The sequence below is a fragment of the Lampetra planeri genome, chromosome 54 (genome assembly GCF_965212315.1).
Source record: "Lampetra planeri chromosome 54, kcLamPlan1.2.h2, whole genome shotgun sequence".
In the NCBI taxonomy this organism is placed as follows: Eukaryota; Metazoa; Chordata; class Hyperoartia; order Petromyzontiformes; family Petromyzontidae; genus Lampetra; species Lampetra planeri.
In genome coordinates, this window is record NC_136160.1 from 4677005 (window position 1) to 4703792 (window position 26788).

General features: G+C 53.8%; 1 protein-coding gene across 1 annotated transcript in view; it reads left to right on the top strand.

Moving 5' to 3' along the window:
- LOC144735119 (interferon regulatory factor 8-like) overlaps window positions 1-26788 on the top strand; it is a gene marked incomplete at its 5' end in the record, with an annotated part of 65651 nt that overhangs the window by 23903 nt on the left and 14960 nt on the right. Inside the window, 2 exons of the mRNA XM_078617535.1 lie at window positions 24607-24842; window positions 26136-26325. Of these exons, the coding sequence (XP_078473661.1) occupies window positions 24607-24842; window positions 26136-26325 (426 nt within the window). The remainder of the gene's footprint in view (window positions 1-24606; window positions 24843-26135; window positions 26326-26788) is intronic.

Sequence of the window (26788 nt, forward strand, 5' to 3'; positions counted from 1 at the left end):
TCACGCGTGTTTACCACACACACACACTCACGTGTGTTTACCACACACACACTCACTCACTCACGTGTGTTTACCACACTCACTCACGTGTGTTTACCACACACACACACTCACGTGTGTTTACCACACACACACTCACTCACTCACGTGTGTTTACCACACACACACTCACTCACGCGTGTTTACCACACACACACACTCACGTGTGTTTACCACACATACACACACTCACGTGTGTTTACCACACACACACTCACACACGTGTGTTTACCACACACACTCACTCACGTGTGTTTACCACACACACACACACTCACGTGTGTTTACCACACATACACACACTCACGTGTGTTTACCACACACACACTCACACACGTGTGTTTACCACACACACTCACTCACGTGTGTTTACCACACACTCACTCACTCACGCGTGTTTACCACACACACACACTCACGTGTGTTTACCACACACACACTCACTCACGCGTGTTTACCACACATACACACACACACTCACGTGTGTTTACCACACACACACACACTCACGTGTGTTTACCACACACACACTCACACACGTGTGTTTACCACACACACACTCACTCACGCGTGTTTACCACACACACACACTCACGTGTGTTTACCACACACACACTCACTCACTCACGTGTGTTTACCACACATACACACACTCACTCACGTGTGTTTACCACACACACACTCACTCACGCGTGTTTACCACACACACACACTCACGTGTGTTTACCACACACACACTCACACACGTGTGTTTACCACACTCTTCTATCGCTGCTGCTGCTGCTGCCACGACGCCTCCCAGACAATGGGTTTCACTGTTCGCGTGAACTTCCACTCGCGAGATTCACATCCTCATCTTGTGTCGGAGCACTCGGGGTTCGAGCGGATACTCACAACCCTGTGTTCAACCACCACAACCACCACCACACTGTGTTCCACCACCACCACAACCACAACCACCACAACCTTGTGTTCAACCACCACCACCACCACACTGTATTCAATCACCACCACCACACTGTGTTCAATCACCACCACCACCACGCTGTGTTCAACCACCACCACAACCACAACCACCACCACCACACTGTGTTCAATCACCACCACCACCACAATCACCACCACCACACTGTGTTCAACCATCACCACAACCACCACCACAACCACCACCACAAGCACCACCACAACCACAATGTGTTCAACCACCACCACAATGTGTTCAACCACCACCACAACCACCACCACAAGCACCACCACAACCACCACCACAATGTGTTCAACCACCACCACACTGTGTTCAACCACCACCACAACCACCACCACAACCACCACCACAAGCACCACCACAACCACAACCACCACCACAATGTGTTCAACCACCACCACACTGCAGGTCACAATAACCACTCACTTACCCACTCACCCATCCACTCACCACACTGCAGGTCACAATAACCACACACTCACTCACCACACTGCAGGTCACATAACCACTCACTCACTCACCCACCCACTCACCCATCCACCCTCTCACCACTCTGCACGTCCACCCCACGCCTCTCTCTCCCTGCTTCTTCCTTCGCAACTGCTCAACTCCGGAATCCCCTTCTCCCGACACCACCATCAATCGTCTTCGTGTCTTCTCCCCACAAGCTCTTAGAACATTCACCCTTTGACACGTGCTACACCCTCCTTATTCACGACTTCGATGACAGCGCTGTTCTGCCCTGGGCCGTTCGACGTCTTTGGCCTCAGCAAAGTTCACGTTGCCCACACAGTGCTGTGTATATACGTCTGCCCGGTGCTGATATTGACGCAACGCACCGGGTGCTGCTCATTTGAGGCCGAGTCAACCCACGAGAGGCCCAGCCCAGCACTGCCATTGGTGGTCGTGAGTAGGGGTTCGTAGCGCAGTGCGCTAACCACTGCGCCACAGCTCCGCATACTGACTCCTTGTATAGCTACACACCCTGTACTATAGAGTCAGTAGTTTCTACTCACTCTATAGTAGTATCTACTGACTCTTTATATACAGTAGAACCTCGGAGATCGAACGCACCAGAACTCGAACAAATCGGTGTTCGAACGATATTTCCGAACATTTTTTTGCCCCGGAAATCGAACGAAATTCGGAGGTCGAACGGGCAATTTTGAAAGACGCTGTACGGCTGAGACTCGTATGGCCCAGCGTGCATGACGCTTGCCCAGACAAAGGTGACTCCCCTTCCAAACAATAACACCACCACCTCCTCCTCCTCCTCACCACCTTGCACTCAAGCCAACAACTCTCCTTACTACAGGTAAAGTTCAATGTTAATGTATTTCATTTATTCCATATATTTATTCATTGATTCCATTTATTGATTGTGTTGCTTGTTTTTTTGTATGATTTTATGCATGTAATTACTGTAAACTTCGCGTACAAATGCTTTATAACGAGATATTTATTGTGTCTGGAACCAATTAATGTCATTTACATTAATTTTTATGGGGAAAACTAATTCGGTGTTCGAACAAATCGGTGTTCGAATGGCCTTCTGGAACGATTTAAGTTCGATCTCCGGGGTACCACTGTACCTACACACCCTATATACAGGGGTGTTTCAAACAGATTGACCCAATTTCAACGCAGTATATTTCACGATGGCAACATGTTGCAATTACACAAAAAGTTACAAACGGTTTAAGGAGTCATCAAGTTTTACTAACCATTTTATAAATGCTCTCTATGTGCCCTCCACCTGCTGTACGGACAACATCGAGACGATAGTTGAATTCGTCCCAAACGCCCCTCTTCTCTCACGTTTCCCTCTGAGCTGCGTGGTCGCCCCGTGCTCTTCCCCTTACATCAACAGCCCGTTTCCTCAAATTGTCGGTACCAACGACAAGTGCCCTTTGACATTGGCGGATCAATGCCAAAACGCTGCTGAAACGCACGCTGCTGCACCGCAATTACGGATTCAGTCTTGCTGAACTGCAGAACGCAAAACGCCTTGTGTGTTGCGGGGGTCACCGTCTTGCGAATGACTGAGGCTAGGAGCTGTTTGTGTGCTGGAAGAGCCATCGAGCGGTAATCATTTGAAATACTCTTAGTTCTTTCGGTAAAGTCACGTAGATGGTTGTGACGGTCCCACCTGATGACGGAGACTTGTGTTGCCTCCGAAACGTCGTGATTTTATTGTTTCATTTTGTTAAGTTTAATTTCATTTTTTACCTACATGACTTTACCGAAAGAACTAAGAGTATGAATCCTTGCAGTCACGAAAGCTTCAAATCTAGAATCATTTGAAACTCTATGCCCCGCCCTCTCTCTATGCCCCGCCCTCTCTCTATGCCCCGCCCTCTCTCTATGCCCCGCCCTCTCTCTATGCCCCGCCCTCTCTCTATGCCCCGCCCTCTCTCTATGCCCCGCCCTCTCTCTATGCCCCGCCCTCTCTCTATGCCCCGCCCTCTCTCTATGCCCCGCCCTCTCTCTATGCCCCGCCCTCTCTCTATGCCCCGCCCTCTCTCTATGCCCCGCCCTCTCTCTATGCCCCGCCCTCTCTCTATGCCCCGCCCTTTCAAGTGGTAAGAGTTTCATTCATGGGCGGTTCGTGGTTGCAGAGATATAGCGATTTCAAATCGGGTCCATCTTTTTCAAACACCCTGTACTATAAAGACAGTAGTTTCTACTCACTCTATAGCAGTATCTACTGACTCTATATATACCCTACATACAATAGTCAGTAGATATCTGCCGACTGACTCTACATACAATAGAGTCAGTGGATATCTCGCCGTATTTTGTGGCCATGTATAATTCTCTTAACCTTTTTCATTCAGGCCTTGTGAAAGGCTCTCATCATTTAGTTGACAAACAGACGTGCAAATGGAACGCCGGGCTTTCATACTAGACTGGTTCATTGAGTGATGTCTTCGCCAGGCAGAAATTTTCTATAAATATAATAATTAACCTGACGTGAATTTTTGTTTACAATGTTTATCTACGATCAGACACGAACAACTACTCCTAGCATTTGTATTTTTTCTGCCAAAAAAACCACAAAAATTGTTGACGACTTGATTCAACTTCATCAGGTGTAACTGCTCCAGTAAAATTACTGTAGCAATTACACCTGATGACGGAGGCTTGTGTTGCTTCCGAAACGTCGTGATTTAATATCGTTTTTCTCATTTATTATTATTTTATTTTATTAGTATTATTTTACCTACGTGACTTTACCGAAAGAACCTAAGAGTATGAATCCTTGCAGTCACGAAAGCTTCAAATCTAGAATTGATTCAACTTCTTATATTTAAAGACGTATCCGTCCGGAAACTTTCTCAATTTAAAGATTTCGTAATTTTATGTATAAGAAAGAACAAACATGCAACGAACTTAATACTCTACGAGAGGAGTTTAACACGCGGGCTTAAGGTGAAGCTCCTATCTTCTATCGTTTTAGAATTAATCAGATTTGAACATCACAAAATGCGTATTTTTTTCATTCAAAACCGCTAGAATCAAAAATATCTAAAAAAAACAAAAGATACAACAATGGTCCTCTCTTAAATTTTATTTGCTGTTTAACGCTCCACCAAACGTCAACGACACGCACAGACATGTTTATGGGGCACTTAAATTCGAGAATTGTGGCCTTTAAAACATCTCGGATTTTCAGATCGTTCCTGTTTTCTGTGTCCTAAAAGCCACCTGACGTACCAGATTTCATCTTTATACCTCGTCGGGAAGTACCCTAGGGGCTTCTGAGACACACATACAGATTAAAGTCGTCGTTGATATAGATATATGACGAACGGCAGCAGCAAATCATCGTCACCACCACCACCATCATCGCCACCTCGCTCCACTAACTGTGAGACATTGGCAGGAGCTTCCTGAGGAAAAGCCACGTGAGACTGAGTGAGGCTCTTTGCTGCATAAAAAGTCTCACTAATAAACTCAGCCGCAACACCGAACCTCACAAAAATAATATCCAGGGCCTACCTTGGCTCCTCCCACCCTCAACCAGTATATATACAAATACTGTGTTCTTGGAATTTCTCTCACTTGATACAGCTATCGTGCTGTGACGGTTCCACCTGAAGACGGAAGCTTGTGTTGCCTCCGAAACGTCGTGATTTTTATTTTACTTTTATTAATTTTAATTTTTTACCTACGTGACTTTACCGAAAAAAACATAAGAATATCTAAAACTCTCTATTTTCAATGTTACCAGCTAAGGCCCGCTGAGCTGTGTAGACCTTTTTCAGAAGCGACCCGGCCACAGATGATAGCTCAACGAAGTGGCTTATCATAATCATCATCATCACCACGTGGAAATGTATAGCAGCCAAATACTCTAAACGCACGTTTCTATAACAACAACTAAGTGGCGAGGACGTCACCACGGTTGCCTGTGCCAGGCTAGGTGCACTTTGAGGCCACGTGAAGTGTCGAAGGCTCGCCGATGGGCACGAGGTCACAGGACAGACCCAGGTTGCCCATGGGTTGATTGACTGAGATGGCTGGCAGATGCACCACCGGTGCCCACCGACTGTGCCACACACACACACACCAAGACAAATGTCCCCCATATAGCCTGTAACAGACTGTTGGGGCAAGTGCTGTTTGCGAATAGCATCTATGAAGTCCGGCACGGCACACGAGGGGGTGGGTGTCCTGTACCACGCCCGACCGCCTTTGTCTCCCTAGCGGTGATGTTTACACACCACACCAGGTACTCATTTGAGGCTGAGTTGACCTAGGAGAGGCCCAGGACCGGTTCAGATAATCGCTATCACTCGTGTTGGCCGCGAGCGGGAATGGAACTTGGGTCGCGGGTTCGTAGCGCAGCGCGAACCGCTACCACTCCCCACACTCACACAGAGGGTTGTTATTGACGAAACGTGTTAATTCTAGATTTGAAGTTTTCGTGACTGCAAGGATCCATGCTGCTGGTTCTTTCGGTAAAGTCACGTAGGTGAAGAAAATAATAAATTTAAAAATAAAAGATAAAAATAAATTAAATTAAATCACGACGTTTCGATTGCAACACAATGATGATGATGATGATTGCTTGTGTTTCAATCGAAATGTCGTGATTTAATTGTATTCGTTTTTACTTTTCTTTATTTATTATAGTAGTGTAGTGTGTAGTGTATAGTAGTGTAGTGTATAGTAGTGTATAGTAGTGTATAGTGTAGTGTACTAGTACAGCACACAGGTTGTGTGTTGGAGAGCCAAGCCACAACATTTACAATCTGAGTATGACGTTTCGCCAGTAATTACAACTAGATTCATCAGGCGACAGCCAGATTTGTGAAGTCCACCTGTTTCGTTCCTTATGTAGAGGTGTAGATGTGGTGACCACGCTTCAGCGCTCTTGTGCAAAGTGGGGGGGGGGGGATTACCGAGTCAACGTACATTATGCATGTGCATTATGCGAGCCCTTGGATCTTGTCCTTCCTGTCTATTGTGTGTGAAGTATTGGAAAATGACGGCAGGAAACTCCTTGACGGGAACACACTTCTTTTATTAAATCTTGACTTGTAACAATACAACACGTGGCCTCTCTTCTTCACACCGCACTTCTCTTGACTCAGGATTCTGTGCTGCCGGCTCTCTGTGCCTCGTGTAGACTCCGCGCCTCGGCTACACTCCTCTCTCGCCTCGTGTAGACTCTGCGCCTCTGCTACACTCTCCTCTCTCGCCTCGTGTAGACTTTGCCTCTCTCTCGCTGGCTACACCGTATGCATACTCGGCTCGTGCAGACCGTTCTCTCTCGCTGGCTACACCGTATGCATACTCGGCTCGTGCAGACCGTTCTCTCTCGCTGGCTACACCGTATGCATACTCGGCTCGTGCAGACCGTTCTCTCTCGCTGGCTACACCGTATGCATACTCGGCTCGTGCAGACCGTTCTCTCTCGCTGGCTACACCGTATGCATACTCGGCTCGTGCAGACCGTTCTATCTCGCTGGCTACACACTATACATTACTCAGCTCGTGTAGACCGTTCTATCTCGCTGGCTACACACTATACATTACTCAGCTCGTGTAGACCTTTCTATCTCGCTGGCTACACACTATACCTTACTCTCTTCTACTCTCCATTTCTCTCCTCTCCGGGCTCTATCTCTACACCTTCGTCTTCATTCTTAGATGGTTCCACTTCTGCCCCTTGCTCCTCTGTGCATCACCTTATATACCCCTTCTTCCCGGGAGACGGAGCGGATGCGGACCTCAACGTCGGCACCGCTCCTCCGTTACCCAATCCCCACGCGCTATCCCCACGATCCGGTTCCGCTCAGCGCGTGTTTCCACTCTCCGACCAATCACACCGCGCTGCTACCCGATCACTCCCTCTGGGCGCGTCACCGGCACACAGCCAATCAGCAGCACTACCCCCACCCGCGCACTGACGCCTGCTCCTCCCCGTCAGCGCGCGTCACCACACACACACCCGTACATACGCGCTGGCACACGACATATACACCCAGCGCGTATCACCACTACATCTGTATTAAAATAGCCCTACCAACGGTAATTCCCTATTGAAGTATGCTGCCCTTTACAGGCAAGCATTTAAAGAATGTATTATTTGATGATTCGCTTCCACGCAGCACTAAGGCGGTAGCTATCTGAACGATTACAATAATTTTTATTTCTTTCAAATTCGATAGATTATCTAATTAGTCTTGGCCAGTAGTAGCTAGTTTTGCACAGAACTTCAAAAGTATCAAAATCAATTGAGTGTCCTTGTTGGCACGCGTGTTCTGCTACTGCTGACAGTTGCATTTAGGAGAATTTAATATTTCTCTGATGTTCTTTTAGTCTCATGCTGATCGTTCGTCCTGTTTGCCCAACATAACATTTTCCACACGTGCAGTTAATCCTGTACATGCCTTCTGTTGATAGCTTCAGTAATACGTCTTTTGTACCAGATATTAATTTCTGTATTTCATGTACCGTGCCAAATCTGATTCGGATGTTTTGTTTTTCCAAATATCTGGCTAGTTTATCAGTTACTCCCGCAATGTGCGGTATTTTGATCGTTTTAATTACTTGGGCAGTTTCAATGCTCGCGTTATTTGATTTGGTTTTGGCATTCACTGCCCTGTCGATTTGTGCATCATTGTAACCGTTCATTTGCAGCGCTTCTTTAACATGTTTAATTTCACTTCTCAGACTGTCACCATCTGACACTTTCTTAGCCCGATGAATCAGCGTCTTGATAAGAGCAGATTTCTGTGCGCGGTGATGGTGTCGTTTTTTATTTGCATTTGACTGCAAGTATTGTGGTTAATGTAAACATGATTCCTTGCAAAAGGTGTCATTTTTGTTGCCAGAAAAAAGGGGAAAACCCCTATTAGTATATTTTGGTACTGGCAAAGGAGGTCCCATGATGTATATCGCTGGTTGTCCGCCTGGTGATGCTTGTTGTGATTACTGGCGAAACGTCGTACTCAGATTGTAAATCTTGACTGAAATCTTTCGTAACTGCAGGAATTCATATTCTTTCAGGGGTCTTTTGGTAAAGTCACGTAGATAGGTTCAAAGAAAATAGCAAAAAAACTACCAGTCGTTTGTAAATGTTGTGGATTTGCTCTCCAACACACCGGTGTGCTGTACTAGTAACTACACACTACACTACTATACACTACACTATACACTACACTATACACTACACTATACACTACACTATACACTACACATTACACTATACACTACACTATACACTACACTATACACTACACTATACATTACACTATACACTACACTATACACTACACTATACACTACACTATACACTACACTACACATTACACTATACACTACACTATACACTACACTATACACTACACTATACACTACACTATACACTACACTATACACTAGTGCTGCACTAGTAGCGAATTGGCACGTTCCCTTTACGTGACACACCTTACTGATTGGCCGTGTCGGGTGGTGGCGGGTTTAACGACACATTTATATATTTATACGTGATCTGACCCAACAATAAACTTCCCCCAAGCGTTGTGGAGTTCCCCAAAGCGTTTGTGAGTTTCAAAGATCCCTCAGATATACTGTAGCATCTCACCGACTGCTGGGGCAAGTGTCGTTAACGAGCACACACACCACACACACACCACACACACACACCACACATAAACACCACACACACACACCACACACAGACCACACACACAACACACACACACAACACACCACACACACCACACATAAACACCACACACACAACACACACACACCACACACACAGACCACACACACACAACACACACACACAACACACACACACAACACACACAGACCACACACAGACCACACACACACACACAACACACACAGACCACACACACCACACACACCACACATAAACACCACACACACACACACACAACACACACACACCACACATAAACACCACACACACAGACCACACACAAACTACACACACACACCACACACACCACACACAGACCACACACAAACTACACACATACACTACACACACCATACACCACACACCGACCACACATACACACCACACGCACACTACACACACACCACACACCACAAAACAACCGCCATTCGCCACTGGCACAAGCGTCGTGGTGACGTCGCTTGTGCCAGGTCATGTGCACCTTGAGGCCACGTGAAGTGTCGAACGCCCGCTGGCAGGAGGTCACGGGGCAGACCCAGGTGCCACGGGTCAACTGACTGAGATGACTGGCTGAATCACACAGACCACACACATATCCACCACATACACTGCAACATACACAACACACACCATACACACCATACACTGCACACACTGCACACACTGCACACACTGCACCCATACCACACACACACACATATACCACACACACATACATAATACACCACACAAAGATAAAGATCCCCATATAGCCTTAACAGACTGTAGGGGCAAGCGCTGTTAGCGAGCGCCTATGAAGGCCAAAAACGGCACACGTTGGGGTGGGTGACCAGCACCACGCCCGACCGCCTTTGTCTCCCCAGTGGCGATGTTTACACACCGCACCAGGTACTCATTTGAGGCTGAGTCGACCTAGGGGAGGCCCGGGACCGGTTCAGATAATCGTCACTGGTGTTGGCCGTGAGCGGGAATCGAACTAGTTTCGCCGGGTTCATAGCGCAGCACGCTAACCGCTGCACCACCGCTCCCCACGTGTATATGTAATGTAGTAACTCGGCGGGAGACGACTTCACGGGTAACACACTCTTTATTTTATCAAACTTGGTTACAGGTGACTAACACCTACTTTGTATCTCGGGTGACAAACACCCACTTAGCTACTTGGCGACTAACGCCCACTGAGCTACTCGGATGACCAACATCCACTTAGTACTCGGGTGACAACCACCCACTTAGCTACTTGGCGACTAACGCCCACTGAGCTACTCGGATGACCAACATCCACTTAGCTACTCGGCGACTAACGCCACTGGGCTACTCGGATGACCAACATCCACTTAGTACTCGGGTGACAAACACCCACTTAGCTACTTGGCGACTAACGCCCACTGAGCTACTCGGATGACCAACATCCACTTAGCTACTCGGCGACTAACGCCACTGAGCTACTCGGATGACCAACATCCACTTAGCTACTCGGCGACTAACGCCACTGAGCTACTCGGATGACCAACATCCACTTAGCTACTCGGCGACTAAGTCTTCAGCTCCGTCTTCGGGTCTTCAACTGGGTAACTCTCCCCGAGTGCTCTCGCGCGTCCCCCTTTATACCCCACCTGCGGACGTCGCTGCGAGCACCCACTTATTCGACCAATCGCCGGGCGCTGGCTACGATCCTCTTTTCCCACATCTCATCGTGCCTCACCACTCACTCCGCGCCGCCCCGTCATCTGTCACTCCCGGCGCGCGCGTCCACACCACGCCCACAACGCGTGCCCAACCCCGCACCCCGCGCCGCCCCGTGATCCATCACTGTCACAGTCGGCGCACGTCAATACCACCACTACATCACCCCCTACCACATAGCTCGCAGCCGCCCCGGCTGCTATAAAAATATACAAACCCCCCCTGTGTGCCCCGTAACACAACACAACAACAAGAACAACAACTAAGCTAACAACACAACACGACGCGAACACTACCATCCGCAACCCTCAACCAATGCCACCGCGACAATAGAACAATATATACAAACCGGCGAGTGACAATAGCAATGTGTATACAAAAAAAATAAATAGAAATTTTTTTTTTTTTTTCTTTCGACTCGTGCAGTGTCCCCTTTTCTTCCGAGCGTCCCTACAACGGGACATTACCCCGGCAGAGGGGAACACCGGGCGAGCTCGGTGTAGAGCAAAAAAACCGTCTTCATGAAAATTGTTGAGACCTAGCCCGAGTCCGCCTTGCCGGTCCGTCGTACGGCACCAGACGCGGTTGAACGTCCGGTGGTGCCGGCGGTTCAGGAAGACATCGGCCAGGCACCGAGGACTCGTGCGTGCCCCGGGGTTCAGGCTCTCGACGGTCAGCAGCCGTCAAGCCCGAGGCACCTGGGGGTGGGTCAGGTGGAGACACGTGAGGATCAGCCTGCGACACCTCCCTCCCCGAGTCGACGGTCACATCACACGCCCGGTCGTCACGGCACAGAACGGGGTCACACGGTGCCGCATAGGGCTTCAGTCGGGAGGGGTGCACATACCAACGGCGTTTCCCCCATTTAATCTGTATACTCTGGGGTCGTGCAACCCGCACAATTTCCACCGGTCCCCTCCAAGGTCTCAACAACTTGGGGGACGTAGCCAACGGTGCATGTGGACAATGCAGCCAGGCCTTATCGCCTGGTTTCCAATCATGCGTATGCACCCTCCGCTCATGCAATTTCTCGTTTGCAATTTGCCGCGACCGCGAATTCAACCTTGCCGCCTCGCGCGCTTCAGTCAATTTGGCGATATTAAATTTGATGTGGTCTGCCAATTTAGATTTTGCACGTGGCTGGGAAATCCCCAGTTGGACGTCCATGGCCGGATCGGCCTCCCGCCCATACATAAGAAAAAATGGGGAAAACCCCGTCGCCGCATGAGGGGCCATTCGATAGGCCGCGAGTACCCCCGGCACCTGTAAGTCCCAATCAACCTGATCATCGCAGACCTGCTGGCACAACATAGACGTAATCGTCCTGTTCAGACGCTCAACCATCCCGTCAGTCTGCGGGTGGTAGGGGGAAGTACGCACTTTCTTTGTACCCAACAGGTCGCACACCTCGCGCAACAAAACGCTCGAAAAATTCTTCCCTTGATCCGTCAGCAAGCGTTCGGGGGCGCCCTTGTCCAACACATAACCCTGGACAAAGGCGTCCGCCACCGCCGCAGCCGACTGGTTGGCGAGCGGCCATGCCATAGGCCATCGGGTGAAGTATTCCACGCCAACCAGCAGGAACCTATTTCCCCTTGGTGTAACCGGAAAGGGCCCCAAGATGTCCAACGCTACCAATTCGTTTATACGCGAAACCTGAATGGATTGCAGCGGTGGATTAGCTGCCAATGGTGGCGGTTTCCTTTTGGCGCACCCTACGCATCCCTTAAGAATATTCGCCACGTCGTTACCCATCCCCGGCCAATAATAGTCTCGCTGGATTAGGGCGAGCGTTTTGTGAAAACCCAGATGCATGAGCCGTTCATGAGCTGCCAGAACAACCCTACCCCGCATAGCAACAGGCACAACAAGCACGTGACGCCGGGACATGTTGTCCCACCTCATCAAAAGGCCCTGTCTGCACACCCAGGAACCGACCCGCGCCTCCCCTTCTTCGGGAGCGCCAACTTTCCGACGCAGCGTAAGTAGGGAGCTGTCGGACATCTGGAGGCGGCCCCACTCAATGAGGGGCAACGACAACAGCGAATCCCTCCCCGTGGGGGCGTCCTCTCCCGGGGTGTCAGTGGCGGCGAGCGCAACTCCCGGGGTGCCGGCGACCGGGGGTTTGCACCGCGCTGATCCCAACAAACATGTGCAGTCCGTGCACGGCGGCAACCGCGACAAGGCGTCCGCGTTTGAGTGCCGCAACCCCTTGCGGTAAATCGTCGTGAATTGGTAGTCTTGAAGGACCTCCAACCATCGGGACAATTGGCCCGATGGCTGTGCCACGCGCATAGCGTATTGTAGAGCCGCATGGTCCGTCCGGACCGTAAAATGACGGCCGTAAAGATACGGCCTGAATTGCTGTGTAAAAAACACAATGGCTAACAATTCACGACGAGTTACGCAATAGCGTTGTTCTGCGGGGGAAAGAACCCTACTACCGTAGGCGACCACCCGTTCAACCCCCCCGACCAACTGTGAGAGCACCCCCCCGATACCCGTATTGCTGGCGTCCGTGTCAAGCAAAAACGGTTGTGTGAAATCGGGGTAACACAAGGGGGGAGCCTGCACCAAAGCGTCACGGAGGGAGCAGAACGCAACCTCCTCCTCCGCCCCCCAGTGAAACCTCACACCCTTAGCCGTCAAAGCGTGCAGGGGCTTGGCTATGGTGGCAAATTGCTTGACAAAACGACGGTAATAGGAGGCAAAACCAATGAAACTACGAACCTCCGTGACCGAGGTTGGCGTTGGCCATGAGCTGACGCAATGCGTCTTAGCAGGGTCCGTCGAGATCCCTGAACGACTCACGATATGGCCCAAATACCTGACCGATTCCCAAAGCAGAAAACATTTAGCCGGTTTAAATTTAAGCTTAGCGGAACGCATCCTGAGGAACACCGCTCTCAGTCGCTGGAGGTGCTCCTCGAAAGTCCGACTAAAGACGATAATATCGTCAAGATAAATCAAACAGGTATCCCATTGGAGGCCCGACAAAACCAATTCCATGAGTCTCTGGAACGTGGCGGGAGCGGAATGTAAGCCCATGGGCAAACGGTTGAATTCAAATAGGCCCCCAGGTGTCCGGAAAGCAGTTTTAGGTTTTGACTCGTTATCGAGTGGCAATTGCCAAAATCCAGAAAGCAGATCGAGTGTGGAAAAAAACTGCGCTCCCGCCAAGGCATCCAGCGACTCATCCATCCTGGGGAGCGGATACGCATCCGCCATCGAGATTTTGTTTAAGCGGCGGAAATCGACACAAAACCGCAAGGACCCGTCCTGTTTCTTTACTAGGACAATAGGAGCACCCCACGGACTAGAAGAGGGCGAAATGATATCGGCCGCCAACATATCATTAACCGCCGATTGCACATGTTCCTTCTCGGCCGGGCTGAGCCGGAAGGGATTCTGACGAATAGGGGCCGCGTCCCCTGTAGCTATGTGGTGGCGCAACAGGTCAGTGCAGCCGATATCGTACTTATGTTTGCTGAACACGTCAGCAAACTCGATGAGCAAACCCCTCAATGCTCCCAATTGCACCCCGGACAAGTTAGCAGAACCCGCACACAGCGAGTCCAACCACTCAGTCCCCTCATCACTTTGAGGATGCGAGTTGACAGTGAAATCTGCTTGAGCCACGAGCCGTTCCTCAACGGGTAGCGGCGCGGCGTGAGCCAGCACCGTTCCCTGCGCAATTACGGCCGGCCGCGACCCCGTATTCAGGACCATTACGAACGGCTCACTGTCCCCTCTCACCATGGTTTGAGCAACCGCTAAGTCGAGGCCCTTACTGGCTCTGTTTGACGGCCCCAACAGCACCCCCTGTGCCTCCGCACCCACCTCGAGTGGCTTCCTGAACCGAAGGGGTACTAACATTTGCGATCCCGGGGGCACCCGTACAGTGTGAGTCGCCAGCGCCTGCACCGTCGCACAAACCGTGCGCACTTTGGTAGGGCTCGACAAGAACGCAACCCGCCGACCTGACGGAAGCTCTATGCAGGCCTGATCTATAAGAATTTTGATGGGCATTTTGGACAAAAAGTCCGTACCTAGCAAACAGGGAACGGCCAGCGATGATGATACAAAAATAGGGCCCGCTAATTTAATGTCACCAATGCAAATAGTCGCCCGAATCTGGCCGATGATCCCCAGGGATCCCCCATTCGCCGCATAAAATGGCACGTCTACTGGCAGAAGGGGTCTACTTTGGACGGGAAGAATGTTATAAATAAGGTCCGAGATGATGGTGGCCGACGCACCCGTGTCAACAAGCACCCGGACCTCAACCCCGTCAATGAACCCCGTTACCACGGACGACCCGGCCGACGCAGCCACGATCCTGTGGGCCAATTCGGACCACTCGACTGCTTGCGGGCCGCGTACGGACCCCCCTCGCCGAATTGAACCCCCGGCACCCAGCCGCGAACCCCCCACCGCGAAGCGGCGACCCGAATGTGCCGTGTTTGTGGACCGAACGTGTGAGGTGCCGCGACTTGCCGGGTTTTGTTGGGATGACTTGTGGCCCTGGTCGTCGTCCCGACGTGGTCCTGTGGCGCGCTGACGCGGGGCCCGGCACCCGGCTGCGACGTGACCCCGAAGGCCGCAGTTGTAGCAGACGACGGACGTCGTAGGTTTCGGTTGCTCCAGCTTGCGGGGCGAACGTGTGGGCGAACGACCTCCCGTTCTCCACTCCCCCGGACGCGATGCAGCGAAGGCCTGCTCCTGCACCGCAGCTGGCTGAGGTTCGGCGATCGTGGCGGCCAGTGCCGCGTTCCCCGCCCATTTGCAGACGACCCCCGGCTTGCGTTTGAGGACCTCGTACGCGTGAATGCTCGTGGCGATCGCCAGGGAGCAGATATCCATCTCGTCTGCCACGTTGATGGGGACCCCCAACTCGTGGGCCAACACCAGCAGCTGCTCCGTCACCATGGCGTCCTTCCCCTCCTTATCCATGCGGGGAAAAGCTGCGTCCGCCAAGGCGAGCAGTGCCGTGCGGTAGGCTAGCGTCGTTTCCCCAGCCACCTTCCGCCGATCGTAGAACTGGTGGCGACACGTGGAGGGCGGCCCGAACACCTTCGCCATCAGGTGTAGTGCGGCCTGGAGCGTAGAGCGGGACGACCTTGCAGCAGATGTGAAGGCTGCAAGCGCGTCGTCGTCAAGCATCGCTGGCAACGCACGCAGGGCAGTGGTGTCGGACCACCCCGACATCTCCTGATGAGCGAGGAACCTTCGTTGGAAGGCTCCCCAGTCGCCCCCATCCGCCTTGAACGCCGACAGCGCGGGCAATCTTTGCTGGAGGACCCGATCGTCGTCGACGTCGGAGAGATTTTCCCGCGCTCCGCTGGAGTTGTGTAAAATGTCGGCTCGGTTGTCAGGCGCAAAATGGAGGGCTCCGGCGCGCGCTGATGACGTGGGCTGCGCTGCGCGGAGGTGTCCGGCCACGTGGCGTCCGTCTTTCCCGCCAATCGGTGGCGGCCCCCCAAAAACGGCGGCAACTTCCAGACTTTTGGCGCGAAGCGCCTTTTGGCGGGAATCCTCCAACGTCGCTTCCTCCACGACCCCCGCAGCCGTTTTTTCCGCTCGCCGGAACGGAGATGTCGGCCAAGACAGCGGCGGCGGCGAGTAGCAACTCCGCCAACCGGGAGTGCGCGTCCTGGAGGCTGGTGTCGGAAGCAAGCGGAGCGTCGGCCATCACCGCGAAGTGCTGCATCGGCGGCAACTCCTCGTCCTCTACTCCCGAGGTCGGTGTCCCCGGTACGCCGTCGTCATCCCGACCTCGCTCGTGGGTACGGGTAGTCTTCCTTGTGTCCATACTTCTTGAAGACAGGTTTACTTCTGACGCCAGTTGTAATGTAGTAACTCGGCGGGAGACGACTTCACGGGTAACACACTCTTTATTTTATCAAACTTGGTTACAGGTGACTAACACCTACTTTGTATCTCGGGTGACAAACACCCACTTAGCTACTTGGCGACTAACGCCCACTGAGCTACTCGGATGACCAACATCCACTTAGTACTCGGGTGACAACCACCCACTTAGCTACTTGGCGACTAACGCCCACTGAGCTACTCGGATGACCAACATCCACTTAGCTACTCGGCGACTAACGCCACTGGGCTACTCGGATGACCAACATCCACTTAGTACTCGGGTGACAAACACCCACTTAGCTACTTGGCGACTAACGCCCACTGAGCTACTCGGATGACCAACATCCACTTAGCTACTCGGCGACTAACGCCACTGAGCTACTCGGATGACCAACATCCACTTAGCTACTCGGCGACTAACGCCACTGAGCTACTCGGATGACCAACATCCACTTAGCTACTCGGCGACTAAGTCTTCAGCTCCGTCTTCGGGTCTTCAACTGGGTAACTCTCCCCGAGTGCTCTCGCGCGTCCCCCTTTATACCCCACCTGCGGACGTCGCTGCGAGCACCCACTTATTCGACCAATCGCCGGGCGCTGGCTACGATCCTCTTTTCCCACATCTCATCGTGCCTCACCACTCACTCCGCGCCGCCCCGTCATCTGTCACTCCCGGCGCGCGCGTCCACACCACGCCCACAACGCGTGCCCAACCCCGCACCCCGCGCCGCCCCGTGATCCATCACTGTCACAGTCGGCGCACGTCAATACCACCACTACATATACAACACTTCAACAGTTCTGATACTCTGTTACAGCCTAGGTACACAGCCTAGGTACACAGCCTAGGTACACAGTCTAGATACACAGTCTAGATACACAGCCTAGGTACACAGCCTAGGTACACAGCCTAGGTACACAGCCTAGGTACACAGTCTAGATACACAGCCTAGATACACAGCCTAGGTACACAGCCTAGATACACAGCCTAGGTAGACAGCCTAGATACACAGCCTAGGGACACAGCCTAGGTACACAGCCTAGGTAGACAGCCTAGATACACAGCCTAGGTACACAGCCTAGGTACACAGCCTAGGTAGACAGCCTAGATACACAGCCTAGGTACACAGCCTAGGTACACAGCCTAGGTACACAGCCTAGGTACACAGCCTAGGTACACAGCCTAGGTACACAGCCTAGGTACACAGCCTAGGTACACAGCCTAGATACACAGCCTAGGTACACAGCCTAGGTACACAGCCTAGGTAGACAGCCTAGATACACAGCCTAGATACACAGCCTAGGTACACAGCCTAGGTACACAGCCTAGGTACACAGCCTAGGTACACAGCCTAGATACACAGCCTAGGGACGCAGCCTAGGTACGCAGCCTAGATACGCAGCCTAGGTACGCAGCCTAGGTACACAGCCTAGGTACACAGCCTAGGTACACAGGCTAGATACACAGCCTAGGTACACAGCCTAGGTACACAGCCTAGGTACACAGCCTAGATACACAGCTTAGGTACACAGCCTAGGTACACAGCCTAGATACACAGCCTAGGTAGTAGACAGCCTAGGTACACAGCCGAGGTAGACAGCCTAGGTACACAGCCTAGGTAGACAGCCTAGGTACACAGCCTAGGTACACAGCCTAGGTACACAGCCTAGATACACAGCCTAGGTACACAGCCTAGGTACACAGCCTAGGTACACAGCCTAGATACACAGCCTAGGTAGTAGACAGCCTAGGTACACAGCCGAGGTAGACAGCCTAGGTACACAGCCTAGGTAGACAGCCTAGGTACACAGCCTAGGTAGACAGCCTAGGTACACAGCCTAGGTAAACAGCCTAGGTAGTAGACAGCCTAGGTACACAGCCGAGGTAGACAGCCTAGGTACACAGCCTAGGTAGACAGCCTAGGTACACAGCCTAGGTACACAGCCTAGATACACAGCCTAGGTAGTAGACAGCCTAGGTACACAGCCGAGGTAGACAGCCTAGGTAGACAGCCTAGGTACACAGCCTAGGTACACAGCCTAGGGACACAGCCTAGATACACAGCCTAGATACACAGCCTAGGTAGTAGACAGCCTAGGTACACAGCCGAGGTAGACAGCCTAGGTACACAGCCTAGGTACACAGCCTAGGTACACAGCCTAGGTACACAGCCTAGATACACAGCCTAGGTAGTAGACAGCCTAGGTACACAGCCTAGGTACACAGCCTAGGTACACAGCCTAGATACACAGCCTAGATACACAGCCTAGGTACACAGCCTAGGTACACAGCCTAGGGACACAGCCTAGGTACACAGCCTAGATACACAGCCTAGGTAGACAGCCTAGGTACACAGCCTAGGTACACAGCCTAGGTACACAGCCTAGATACACAGCCTAGGTACACAGCCTAGGTACACAGCCTAGGTACACAGCCTATGTACACAGCCTAGGTACACAGCCTAGGTACACAGCCTAGATACACAGCCTAGATACACAGCCTAGGTACACAGCCTAGGTACACAGCCTAGATGCACAGCCTAGGTACACAGCCTAGGTACACAGCCTAGGTACACAGCCTAGGTACACAGCCTAGAGACACAGCCTAGGTACACAGCCTAGATACACAGCCTAGATACACAGCCTAGGTACACAGCCTAGATACACAGCCTAGGCACACAGCCTAGATACACAGCCTAGGTACACAGCCTAGGTAGACAGCCTAGGTACACAGCCTAGATACACAGCCTAGGTAGACCGCCTAGGTACACATCCTAGATACACAGCCTAGCGACACAGCCTAGGTACACAGCCTAGGTAGACAGCCTAGGTACACAGCCTAGCTAGATACACAGTCTAGGTACACAGCCTAGATACACAGCCTAGGTACAAAGCCTAGGTACACAGCCTAGGTACACAGCCTAGGTACACTACTCTGGATACGCTCTGGGGTCCTCCAGCTACAATTACCCTAGGGGAGGCTACCTGACCCGACCCAGCCAAGGTGCGGTTCTGGACTCTGGCTTCCTCGGAACTCGCCCTTACAAGGACGTAGAGCCGGGAGTCCCAGAGTCCCACCACTGGCCCTCACAGCGTCCCGGCCCTTACAAGTGTAATAAACGACTGGACCACGATGTCTGGCTCAGTGTCCTTTATTATTCGGTTCGTGCTGTACACCCACACGGCTGTCTTTACTCTGTAGCTTCTCCACGGTGCTGACTCCAATGTCGGCCCGATCCACAACAGCAGCTCCGCTGCTGTTTCTCTCACACAGCCCCCCTTGGCTGTACTCTCTGCTGCTCTTCTCCCTCCGCAGCTCTCACAGCTTCTTGCTCTCTCTCTCTCTCTCCGCAGCTCCTCCTGGCAGCCACACCGCTGCCTCTAACACGCAGCCCTCCTGGCTGTCTCCTCCCCAGCTGCACACCACTCCGCAGCTTCCTCTTATCTTCGGGGTTGGCTCCCGATGGCCGTCGGCGCCCCCCCTCTCCACACTTGCCCGCGTGGCCTCACTCTTTTCCGCTCACACCCCGACTGACTTCCCCTTCCGGTTTACCCGCTTAAAGCCCCGAACCTTCCCCCCACGTCACATGACTCCACCCCCCGTGACGTCACCTCCGGAAGGTCGCTTACGCCCGCATTACACCACCCTCCCCCGTAGAAAAATCCCAGCCGACCTCGGCTGACTAATAGCAAATCGTAATGCGGCGAACCGAGCTTCCCCCCCTAAAGGACACTAAGCATATAATGTAACAACAAGAACAACAACGCAATTAACATCAACGAACGTACAAAAGCATGCAATAAATACAACTGTAAGAAAAAAATAACAAGACAGCAACAATCAACGAAACGTAAGCGATTTGGAACGTGTGCGGGTCGCCGGCCCGTCCCGGACGGTCGGCGGCCCACTCGCAGAACGGGAACGCGATGAAAGTCGAGGAATGACAGGGGGTAATCCCCCGTCGTAGCCGGAAGTCCACCGACGTCCCGTGTCCCTAAAGAGTTAGTCTTGGGCTTGTCCTGTGACCGTGCCCGCAGCTGGGTCGGAAGAGCTGCAGGGCTCGAAGGTCCCGCAGACCTGGCAGGCGTCCTCCGAGCAGGGCCCCTCGTCCCCCGCAATGTCACGGCCGGCCTGTCTGGAACAGGTACGACAGGCGCTCTAGCGAGATCAATGGACGCAGGCAGGGGAGAGTCAGCAGCAACAGACTCCGGCAAGGCAACATTGGGGGATGACGCATCATGTAAGGGAGCAACATATGGTTTCAAGCGCGACGTATGCACAACCCAGCGACGAGACCCAATCTGGACGCGTGCTGACTGTGGGTTGGGAACCGCAATGAGGCGTACGGGACCATGCCAGGGTTTGTGCAATTTCGGCGAGGTCCCCGGACGTACCTGTGGACAATGAAGCCAGGCTAGGTCCCCAACCTTCCAAGGGCACTCCCCCTCAGACCGTCGCGCATATCGCTCGTTCCGGGCCTGGGCTTTGGCCGTAGCCACGCGGGCATTCTCCCGCGCCTCCGTGACTCGGCGAACCGTGTCCTGAATGTATTCAGGAAGTGGTTTACGAGGTCCCTTCACCCCAGTTCCCAATTGCACATCCACCGGCGGCACGTTTTCCCGACCATACATAAGGTAAAACGGCGAATATCCTGTAGCCGCATGAGGCGTCATCCTGTATGCCGAAAGCACCCCGGGGATGTGCAGATCCCAATCTGATTGTTGTTCACTCACGGTATGGCAAAGCATGGCAGACAACGTCCTGTTCAGCCGTTCAACCATACCATCCGTCTGCGGATGGTATGGGGATGTCCGTACTTTCTTAGTCCCAAGGCCCGCGCACACTTCCGCCAATAATTTAGAAGAGAAATTCCTGCCCTGGTCCGTGAGGAGTCTCTCAGGCGCCCCCTTATCCATAATATACCCAAACAAAAAGGCGTCGGTAATGGCCGCGGCCGACTGATCGGGCAACGGCCAGGCCATCGGCCAACGGGAGAGGTACTCAACCCCTACCAGCAAATATTTATTACCCCTCGCCGATGGTGGAAAAGGTCCCAATATGTCCAGCGCCACCAATTCATTGACTCGAGACACCTGAATCGACTGGAGAGGCGGCACGTAAGGATGTTTCGGCGGCTTACGTTGTGCACACGCAGGGCACGCGCGCACGTGCCCTACGACATCTGTCGCCATGCCGTGCCAAAAATAATGACGTTGCAACGTCAACAAGGTCTTCTGCACCCCTAAATGTAAGAGAGTGTCACAATGGAGGGTTCTAATCAACTCGAACCGCAAGGACGTTGGTACCACCAGGCGCCAACGTTCCTGGAACCCCTCCCGCCACATAAGCAGACCATCTCGGAGAGCGGTTTGCGGCCCCACAGCCGTACTCGGACTCCCATTGTCCTTAGCAGACCGCTTCCGCAAGGACACCAATGACTCATCCATCATTTGTTCCCGGATCCAGACAGACCGCGGCAGATTCAAAACCCCGTCAGCCGGTCCCGGTTCCATCGAAGTGTCCGACTTCTCGACGGCCAACGTGAGCGGCTGAGGGGGGTTTGGAATCGGCGAACACCTATGCGTCCCCGACTCACATTTACAAGGGGCGCGCCGCGGTAATCTGGAAAGTGCGTCAGCGTTCGCATGGCGCACTCCCTTCCGATGTTGAATTTGGAAGGAAAATTCCTGTAGCGTGTCCAACCAACGTGCCAACTGTCCGGATGGCTGGTTAATTTTAAGGGCATATTGCAAGGCCGCATGATCCGTACGCACAATAAAAGAACGACCGTAGAGGTATGGTCGAAATTGCCGTAGGAAAAAAACAACCGCCAATAGTTCTCTGCGAGTGACACAGTAGCGGGTTTCCGCAGGAGACAAGACTCGGCTACCATACGCCACGACACGCTCTACACCCCCTTTAGACTGTGATAACACCGCCCCAATACCTGTGTCACTCGCGTCCGTATCAAGAATGAATGGGTGATCGAAATCGGGATAATCCAATGTTGGGGCCGTGGCCAATAGATCACGCAGACTCCGAAAGGCCGCCTCCTCCGGCTGTCCCCAAACAAACTTCCGTCCTTTACCCGTAAGGAGATGCAAAGGCCTCGCAATCGTCGCAAAACCCGGCACGAATCTTCGGTAATACGAGGCAAATCCCAAAAACCCCCGAACATCCCCCACGGTGGCCGGAGTCGGCCAATCCCGGACGCACGCCGTCTTTTCCGGATCCGTGGACACTCCCTCAGCGCTCACGATGTGCCCCAAATAGCGGACGGACCGTTGCAGTAGGTGACATTTCTTTGGTTTGAATTTCAATTTGGCAGAACGCATCCTCGTGAACACTGTCTCCAGCCGCGTCAAATGTTCATCGAATGTGCGGCTGAAGACAATGATATCGTCCAAATATATAAGACATGTCTCCCACTGCAACCCCGTCAAAACGAGCTCCATCAATCTTTGAAATGTAGCAGGGGCCGCATTCAATCCCATCGGGAGACAGTTGAATTGAAATAACCCCTGCGGCGTACGGAATGCGGTTTTCTCCCGTGAGGACTCGTCAAGGGGAAGCTGCCAAAATCCCGAAGAGAGGTCCAGTGTGGAAAAGAACTTAGCCCCCGACAATGCGTCGAGGGAGTCATCCATACGCGGCAGGGGGTACGCATCTGCCACCGATATCTTATTCAATTTGCGGAAATCAACACAAAATCGCAATTTGCCATCCTTCTTCTTAACCAAAACGACTGGAGCGCCCCATGGGCTGTTAGATGGCGATATAATGTCCGCAGCCAACATGTCTTCCACTGCCCCCCGTACGTGTTCTCGCTCCGCAGGACTCATCCGATGCGAATTTAATCGAATAGGGGCAGCATCGCCCGTCTCAATGTGATGGTAAAGCAAGGAAGTGCGGCCCAAATCCAAATCATCGGAGCTGAACACATCGGAATATGTCAACAACAATTTACGCAGCGCACCACGTTGCTCCATGGACAGGGAAGAATTTTCGTCACATAAATGAGCAACCCAACGATCATCCGAACTCCTTGGCTCGGAAACCCCAGCAACAACTCCCCGGCTATGTGGACAATCATGGGTCGCAAACGCCGTAGTGGCATGTGCCACAACCGTACCGGCCGGGACACGGACGTTTTCTCCCCTGCGGCTCCTCCTGGCAGCCACACCGCTGCCTCTAACACGCAGCCCTCCTGGCTGTCTCCTCCCCAGCTGCACACCACTCCGCAGCTTCCTCTTATCTTCGGGGTTGGCTCCCGATGGCCGTCGGCGCCCCCCCTCTCCACACTTGCCCGCGTGGCCTCACTCTTTTCCGCTCACACCCCGACTGACTTCCCCTTCCGGTTTACCCGCTTAAAGCCCCGAACCTTCCCCCCACGTCACATGACTCCACCCCCCGTGACGTCACCTCCGGAAGGTCGCTTACGCCCGCATTACACAAGGACAAGCGGGACGAGGGGGTCCAGGGTCCTAAGCTGGCTGGTCTTGGGTCTTGAGCTGCGACTGGCCCCGATCGGCCAGGGAGCTGCCCTTTTATGCCTCGTCCCCAACGAGGGGTGGGGTTGTGTGCGCCCCCAGGTATCCCACAGAGCACACACAGCCCCCCCCCCCCCGTTCGTGGCGCCAAGGGGCTTAGCTGTCTGGGGTGCCTGGGATCCCAGCGCCTGGCGCCAAGGCTTATCTACCTAGGATCCCAGAGCCCCCTGCAGCCCCTCCCCTCTCATGGCACTACATATACACACACACACCATCATACACTACACACACACAGACCACTTGCCAGCATCGCACGCTCAACCTGTGCTCGGGGTGTGGAGCGCAGGCGACAGCAGGCGGCGTGGTGCTGCTGGTGCTGCTGCTGCTGCTGGTGCCATGCAGAGGACGCACGCGGCTGGGTGTGCCGCCTACCGCCTGCGCCACTGGATCACCGACCAGGTGGACAGCGGCAAGTACCCGGGCCTGGCGTGGGAGGACGAGGCGAGGAGCACGTTCCGCATCCCGTGGAAGCACGCCAGCAAGAAGGAGTACAGGCACGAGGAGGACGCCGCCGTCTTCAAGGTGGGGGGCGGGGGGGGGGCCACCAAGGTGGCGTGGATGTTAAGTAGCTCGCCTGGTGTGAAGGAGGTTGTGGGTGTCTCCTTCCTCTCGTCCCCCCCTCTCGTGCCCCACTCACCCCCCACGTGTCTCCCCTCTCACCCCCCACTCACCCCCCTCTCACCCCCCACTCACCCCCCACTCACCCCCCACTCACCCCCCTCTCACCCCCCTCTCACCCCCCACTCACCCCCCCTCTCACCCCCCACTCACCCCCCACTCACCCCCCTCTCACCCCCCACTCACCCCCCCCTCTCACCCCCCACTCACCCCCCACTCACCCCCCTCTCACCCTCCACTCTCCCCCCTCTCACCATCCACTCACCCCCCTCTCACCCCCCCCTCACCTCCCCTCTCACACCCCACTCATCCCCCACTCACCCCCCTCTCACCCCCCTCTCACCTCCCCTCTCACACCCCCTCGCACCCCCCACTCACCCCCCTCTCACCCCCCTCTCACCCCCCACTCACCCCCCCTCTCACCACCCACTCACCCCCCCCCCTCTCACCCCCCCTCTCACCCCCCACTCACCCCCCACTCACCCCCCTCTCACCCCCCACTCACCCCCCCCTCTCACCACCCACTCACCCCCCATTCACCCCCCTTTCACCCCCTCTCACCCCCTCTCACCCCCCTCTCACCCCCCCACTCACCCCCCACTCACCCCCCTCTCACCCCACACTCACCCCCCCTCTCACCACCCACTCACCCCCCATTCACCCCCCTCTCACCCCCTCTCACCCCCCTCTCACCCCCCACTCACCCCCCACTCACCCCCCCTCTCACCACCCTCTCACCCCCCTCTCACCCCCTCTCACCCCCTCTCACCCCCCACTCACCCCCCATTCACCCCCCTCTCACCCCCTCTCACCCCCTCTCACCCCCTCTCACCCCCCTCTCACCCCCCATTCACCCCCCTCTCACCCCCTCTCACCCCCTCTCACCCCCTCTCACCCCCCTCTCACCCCCCACTCACCCCCCACTCACCCCCCCTCTCACCACCCACTCACCCCCCATTCACCCCCCTCTCACCCCCCCCCCCTATCACCCCCCCTCTCACCCCCCTCTCACCCCCCACTCACCCCCCCTCTCACCACCCACTCACCCCCCATTCACCCCCCTCTCACCCCCTCTCACCCCCTCTCACCCCCCTCTCACCCCCCACTCACCCCCCACTCACCCCCCTCCTCACCCCCCACTCACCCCTCACTAACCCCCCTCTCACCCCCCCTCTCACCCCCCCCCCCCGCCCGCAGGCGTGGGCCATCTTCAAGGGTAAGTACCGAGCGGGCGAGGAGCGTGCGGACGCGAGCACGTGGAAGACGCGTCTGCGCTGCGCCCTCAACAAGAGTCCCGACTTCCAGGAGCTGAGCGACCGCAGCCAGACGGCGAGCGGCGAGGCGTTCAAGGTGTACCGCATCCTGCCCGAGGAGAGCACCACGCGATGTGAGTGTGTCTCTCTCTGTGTGTGTGTCTGTGTGTCTGTCTCTGTGTGTGTCTCTCTGTGTGTCTCGCTGTCTTTGTGTGTCTCTGTGTGTGTCTGTGTGTGTCTGTGTGTGTCTCTGTGTGTGTCTGTGTGTGTGTGTCTCGCTGTCTCTGTGTGTGTCTGTGTATCTCTGTGTGTCTGTGTGTGTGTCTCGCTGTCTCTGGGTGTCTCTGTGTGTCTCTGTGTGTCTCACTGTCAGCGGTGTGTCTCTGTGTGTCTCGCTGTCAGTAGTGTGTCTCTGTGTGTCTCTGTGTGTCTCACTATCAGTAGTGTGACTCTGTGTGTCTCTGTGTGTGTCTCGCTGTCAGTAGTGTGTCTCTGTGTGTCTCACTGTCAGTGGTGTGTCTCTGTGTGTCTCACTACCAATAGTGTGTCTCTGTGTCTCTCTGGGTCTGTGTGTCTCCTGTGTGTCTCTGGTCTGTG